The 6,425-nt window shown below is 56.6% G+C and overlaps 1 protein-coding gene across 1 annotated transcript; it reads left to right on the forward strand.

The window, feature by feature from the left end:
• Positions 1–2,381: 2,381 nt before the first annotated feature.
• On the forward strand, positions 2,382–6,425 carry VPS37D (VPS37D subunit of ESCRT-I). Its single transcript, XM_066382385.1, has 4 exons — positions 2,382–2,611; positions 3,963–4,134; positions 4,648–4,730; positions 5,284–6,425. The coding sequence occupies exons 1-4, from the start codon at positions 2,474–2,476 to the stop codon at positions 5,644–5,646; spliced, it is 756 nt and encodes a 251-aa protein (XP_066238482.1). The 5' UTR covers positions 2,382–2,473; the 3' UTR covers positions 5,647–6,425.

Raw genomic sequence — 6,425 nt, forward strand, 5'->3', positions numbered from 1 at the left:
TGGAAGTGGGAGGGAAGAAGGGGCACTGAGACAGATACAGAGAAAATTCTAAGAGGTGAGGCAGAAAGCGGCAGAAGCTTCTCCCTGTGTTGAGCAGCAGTTATCTGAGGCAGGCGGGAGTGGGGTTAGGGATCTGAGGAGTGTGGGGAAGTTTACAGGGGACATGGTTGTAGGGCATTCAACAGGGTACCCACTGAGCTGAACAAAGGGGATTGGTGAGAAAGAGTGGACAAGCTGAGGCAGGGACCTCTCATTAGGTCTTACAAGGGTGAAGAAGGCCTGGAGCCCAGAGTGGAAGGGGCCAAAGGAGAGTCATGTAGGATTGTCTGGAAGACCTTGTAAACTTAGTGGAAATGGTGGGTCCTGAGGTGGCAGAGCAGAACCAAGGAGATCATAGCCAGGAAATTGGGATGTGAGGAGGGGCTTTTGATAATGCCCAGAACCATAGTGGAAGGAGAGCAGGGACTGTGGGAGCCCAGAGAAGGGGGGCATACAACCTTACCTGGGTAGGCAGAACGGTTTCCTAGAGGTGGTGATGTTCCAGCTGAGTCTTTTTTTAAAGAGAGAGACAGGCAGGGACAAACAGACAGGAAGGGAGAGAGATGAGAAGCATCAATTTTTTGTTGTGGCACTTCAGTTGTTCATTGATTGCTTTGTCATATGTGCCTTGATGGGGTGGGGTTGGGGTTCCAAACCAAGCCAGTAACACCTTGCTCAAGCCAGCGACCTTGGGCTCAAGCCAGTGACCATAGGGTTATGTCTATGATCCCACACTCAAGCTCGCAACCCAGCACTAAAGCTGGTGAGCTCACACTCAAGCTGAATGAGTCCATGCTCAAGCCAACGACCTTGGGGTTTTGAACCTGGGTCTTCAGCATCCCAGGCCAATGTTCTATCCACTACACCACTTCAAGGCCAGCTGAGTCTTGAAGGGGAAAACCAAATTTCAGTTATCACAAAAATGTGGAAGAAGGGTTGACTATACAGTCTGTCAACAAGCCTGTCCCATCCCACTCCACCAGTTTTGTCTCTCTTTCTCAGACATCTGCCCAGTGTGCTTTGGATGGATTAAAAGAGTCCTTGTTGGGCTTTTTCAGCGCCTGTACCTTGGCTTATGGACTTCTCTTTGGTTTTATTATTTTCTCCTTTAACTTCAAAACTCCTATTCATCCTTCAAAACCTAGATCAAATATCACCTCCTCTGGTAAGTCTTTATGATTGCCCTGGTCCCACCTCTGTACTTTCTTAGCTGTGTGGTAAAGTGAAACGACTCACTCATTACTGCTTGATTTTAGACAGATTTTAGACACAATCTCTCAGTGTCTGTTTCCTGTCAGTGGCACTGGCCAAGCCTAACTGGAAAGATAAGGTACATGATGACCTCCTCTGGCATCACATAGGAATCACATAGGAAGCCATTGTGCGGTAATACTTGACATTCTGTCCTGTCCTAGAGTAAACTGAGTGAATGTGACTCTGTCTAAATCCATGAGCTCCCTGTGGGCAGAAAGGGAGTCCCCACAGTGCCTAGCCCAGGGCCCAGGCATCATGTGCTCTATGGACCCTGAACAGAAAGGAAGAACTAAGATTGCCTATCATTTATCTATAATGTGATTTTGGGAAGGTGACATCATCTCTGTGACTGTTTCCTCATCTGTAAAATAACAACAGCTTGGCCTGTGGTGTCTCAGTGGATAAAGAAAGCATCAACCTGGAATTATGAGGTTATGCGTTTGAAACCCTGAGCTTTCCAGGTCAAGGTACATATGAGAAGCAAGTGGATGCTTTCTGTTCCCCCTATCCCTTCTCTCTCTCTCTTCCCTCTCTTAAATCAATAAATAAAATATAAAAAATAAAATATTAACAACATATTAGGTACCCATTTACTACAGGTAAGGCACTCAACGCTATTTCTAATCCTCACATTGTGTATCATCATCCCATTTTACAGAAGAGAAAACTGAGGCTTGGGAAGGTGACCGACTTGTCCAAGTTAGCCACTGGGCAGGAGCTCCTGGCTCCCAGCCAAACTCAGAAAATTGTTGTGCGAATCTAGGGGGGAAGTGTGAAATAGCCCTGCAAATTGTAAACGCCTGGGGTGGAAGAGTCCGTGCCTGGGTGGCGTGGTGAATGATGGATGATGGGGAGGAGGGGTGCTGAGAGAGGCGGCCTCAGATATCCGAATGGAAACCGGAGGATGGGTTTGTCCGCCTGTCCGCGGGTGCGGGATGCTAGGCGCGGCGCTGCTTTACCCGGGTGGGTAGGGGTGCGGCTCGCCCCCTCTCCGCCCCACCCCCAGGCCCCTCGCCGCGGCCCCTTTAAGAGGGGGCGGGGCGCCCTCTGGCGGCGGAGCGGCGCGCGCGGCCGGAGCCGGAGCCGGAGCCGGATCCCGGAGTCGGAGCGGAGCGGAGCCGGGGCGGAGCGGGCCGAGCGGGCCGAGCCAGCAGCCGAGCTGGGGGCGCGGGCGGGCGGCATGTACCGGGCCCGGGCGGCGCGGGCGGGGCCGGAGCCCGGCAGCCCGGGGCGCTTTGGGATCCTCAGCACCGGGCAGCTCCGGGACCTGCTTCAGGATGAACCCAAGCTGGACCGGATCGTGCGGCTCAGCAGGAAGGTAGCGTGGGGGTCGCGGGCGGGGGTCGCGGGGGACGGGCCGCGGCCTGCCGGACCTGTCGAGCAACCAGAGGGCCGCGCGGGCCGGGACGCGGGGCCGCCGGTGGGCGCGGGAGGCTGGCACGTACGAGTGGGCCCCGCGGAGCCGCCCCCGGGGGAGGGGGCTCCCCGAGTCGGCCTGGGGAGGGTGGGGCGCCGGAGACCCAGGGAGGCGCCCATGCACCCCCAGGATGGTCGCGAGGCGTGTCCTATAGCGGATGCTCCAGGGAGGTGTGTTCCGGGGGACAGGGGTGGTTGTGTTGTGGGGGGCCCTGGCTTGCACACCCACGTTTTGTAGGGCCAGAAAGGGGAGGCACCTTCCATAGGGAGAACTAGGGGCCTGTTTAACACCTGGGGGGACCGTTGTGGGAGCGCCAGCATCCTGGGGGTGCAAGAGGAGGCTTTGTGTCTTTCTTTGGGTATGGGTACTGAAAGATGAGGTGTGTATTCTATAGGCCACCATAAGAGAAAGTTGTATATTTCACAGGCGATAGGCCGGGGCTGGTTGGCTGTGGGGGGCAGAAAGAGAAAGTGTGTGTTGGAGGGAGGCAGACAGGAGGGGCATGTGCATGTGCATCGTATAGGGGACAGATGGAGGGTAGTGTGTTCTCCAGGGGCAGGGAGGGGAGGCTGGGCGCTCCTAGAAACAGGGAAAAAGCATCCTCCAGAGCCAGGGAAAGAAAGGGGCTCTGCTTTCTACAGGAGAAGGAAAGCTGGCAGCGGGTGCTAGGGAATTCAGGAGGGAAAGGGGGTGTGTATTTCTTGGGGGTGTGGGGATTCCACTGGAGGGCAGAAGGAGGGGTGTGAGGGGAATAGAGGGTGGCTTGAGGGGGTACTATGCAGGGAAGGGCTGAAGACCACTCTGGAGAGTCAGAGCAGGGGTGGGAGTGTTTTCAGCACAAACACCTGAAGAGGAAGCAGACAAAGGCCTGGAATGAGAGGGAAGCTGCCCATGCATGGAAAATGGGACAGAGGAGGGAGGAGGACTCCTCAGGGACCTGAGCAGACATATTAATTGAAAAATTAAAAATTAACTAACATTTGTAGAAGCCTTCATAGTTTTCCTCACTTTATTCTCACCACAGCCCTATAAGGTAGTGGTTTCTTAGCTCACTTTGTAGAGGAGGAAACTGAGGCTCAGAGAGGGAGCTCAAAGCCCTGTTTGGGCCTCTTGCAGTTCTTCCACCTGTTGGCTCCCCATCCTGAGATTGGGGTGCTTTCAGCTTGACCTATGGGCACTGTGGCTCAGGGTGGCAGTAGGTGGATGTGGGCAGACTTCCTGAGTGCACCTCTTGGCTCTTCTCTGGTGGCAGTTCCAGGGCTTGCAGCTGGAGCGTGAGGCATGCCTGGCCTCCAACTATGCACTAGCCAAGGAGAACCTAGCATTGCGGCCCCGCCTGGAGATGGGTCGGGCTGCCCTGGCCATCAAGTACCAGGAGCTTCGAGAGGTGGCCGAGAGCTGTGCGGACAAGCTGCAACGACTGGGTGAGGGAACAGCTGGGAGAAATGAATGTGACTCTGCCTGGGATGGGTGGCAGTTGGCAATCTGGCCGGTTGGCCTTGTGAAATGCTAGGCTCTGAAATATTGGACTTGGGCAGACCTATTCCCCAGGCAAGTTTGAGGGTGCTTCTCCTGGGAAACTTAAGTTGAGGAAGTGAACAGTTGGTGAGCAGAGCAGGGTTGTAGAGGCTAGGCGGGGGCCCTGGCAGTGGGAGAAAAGGGACCGGATTCAGCACCCCGGGCCTGGGGTGCTGTAGAAGACAAAGCCCCTGCTTCCTCTTTTGCATTAAGACTATGGGCAGAACCTTGGGGGGAAATGCACAAACTGATCCCATGGGCATTGTACAGATGAGGAAACTGAAGCCCCAGAGGGGAGAAGGGAAGCACAGAATCACACACAGGGTCAGTGAGAGTCAGGATTGGGGCTCTGGCCTATCTGTCCTGGGTGACAGGGCCTGAGGACAGGGGCTATTCACTCCGTCCTTGTCTGGCCCTAGAGGAGAGCATGCATCGCTGGAGCCCCCATTGTGCACTGGGCTGGCTGCAGGCTGAGCTGGAAGAGGCTGAGCAGGAGGCTGAGGTGAGGGGAGGGGTGGCTGGGCCTGGGGACAGGGAAAGAGACCCATTCTATCATTCCCTCCCTTCATTCTTACATTGCAGGCTTGAGAGCCCCTCCTTCAGGAAGTCTGTCCTGAGTTCCTGGCCCCCAGGAGAGCTCCCCTGTGAATGTGTCAGGACCGTGTAGGCTGGGTCTACAGAGGAGCTGGGACAACTCAGTGCTGGGTTGGGAGCATAGTACTCAGTGAGTCAGTGTAGGTGGGGGAGGAGGAGCCCTGGCCCTAGCCTTGATGAACGGACACCCTAGTCTACTTAAGTGTGTCCCCATCTCGGATTCTGCCTCATCTCTGACCATATCACCAGCAGTCTGGTGATAGTAAGGAAATAGAGACTTGAGAGTAGAGGACATTTGTCTGCAGTCCTCAGCAAGTCAGAGGCACACCCAGGCTGGAACTCAGGTAGCCTGTCCCCCACCTGTGGTCACCATTGGAAGGGATTCAGGGTGGGAGGGAGAGAGGGCCAGTCCTCAGCCTTTGGTCATGCTCCTTCCAAACTGTCCCTTCCTCCTGTCCCAGGAGCAGATGGAGCAGCTGCTGCTGGGGGAACAGAGCCTGGAGGCTTTCTTGCCAGCTTTCCAGCGAGGCCGTGCCCTGGCCCACCTAAGGCGAACCCAGGCTGAGAAGCTGCAGGAGCTGCTGCGGCGCCGGGAACGGTCTGCCCAGCCGGTTCCCACTGCTGCTGTGGATCCCCCCAAACCCTTCCCTGCTGCAGCTGTCCTGCCCACTGGGGCTGCCCGTGGGCCACCAGCAGTGCCCCGGAGCCTGCCCCCCTTGGACTCCCGCCCAGTGCCCCCACTGAAGGGCTCCCCCGGGTGCCCCCTTGGCCCAACCCCTTTGCTGAGCCCTCGGCCCTCGCAGCCAGAGCCCCCCCACCGGTAGGATCCAGGGTATGGCTCCCCAGTGGGGGGCCCAGACAAACTTGATGCGTGGCTCCTCCTCCTCCCCCACTGCCTGGGTGGGGGGAGGGGCAGGCCCCTTCCCCTGGCCTCAGGCAGGCCCTGGCCCTGGAGGCTGAGCTGGGGAGGAGGGTCACCTGGAAGATGCCCAGAGAGGGCTGGGGGTGGGGTGGGCAGGTTGTTACGCCTCTGGCACTAAGGAAACTGCCTTTTTTTGTCCCTGACTGGGGTCTCCCAGGTGTTGGGCAAAACCCAGTCAAAGAATTTGACTCATGGTGACCTAGGAAGGTGCCCACTTCCCCCCAAGGGGCCCAGCCTCAGGGCCCATTACACCCTACCACTCCACTGGGCTGGCACAATGCCAAAGCTGACAGGTGTGTTTTTCATCATGTACTGAGCCTACCTTTCCCCTAGTCCTGCGGCCTGCCACCTAGGAGCCAGGTGGTTAGGTCCCAGCTGCAGGGTCAGGGACACTATGGCCCTGGGGCTATTACATGCTCCACTCATGTTCCAGACCCTGGGGCAAGATAGGCCAGGGGCTTCTGACCTGCACAGGTGAGAGTGGGCCATCCCCAGGAAAGACCATTCTGTATTTTTCTGTCCTGTCTCCTTAGAATGGAATCTTTTTGAGGGCAGGTCCTTGTCTTTGTATGTTCTGTCCCCAGCCCCGCCTCCCAGGGGCCGTCAATAAATGTGATGATGAGGATGATGCTGCTGCCGGACTCCTCTCTGCTTCCTCAACGAGCCACTCTGATGTTGCAG

Source organism: Saccopteryx leptura, chromosome 4 (assembly GCF_036850995.1).
Source record: "Saccopteryx leptura isolate mSacLep1 chromosome 4, mSacLep1_pri_phased_curated, whole genome shotgun sequence".
Classification (NCBI taxonomy): Eukaryota; Metazoa; Chordata; class Mammalia; order Chiroptera; family Emballonuridae; genus Saccopteryx; species Saccopteryx leptura.

Excerpts from the sequence above, each read along its gene's own strand:
- VPS37D (XM_066382385.1), top strand. The coding sequence starts at position 2,474 with ATGTACCGGGCCCGGGCGGCGCGGGCGGGGCCGGAGCCCGGCAGCCCG. Across the intron at positions 2,612-3,962 it reads TCGTGCGGCTCAGCAGGAAG|TTCCAGGGCTTGCAGCTGGA; the intron begins GTAGCGTGGGGG and ends CTCTGGTGGCAG. Across the intron at positions 4,135-4,647 it reads GGACAAGCTGCAACGACTGG|AGGAGAGCATGCATCGCTGG; the intron begins GTGAGGGAACAG and ends GTCTGGCCCTAG.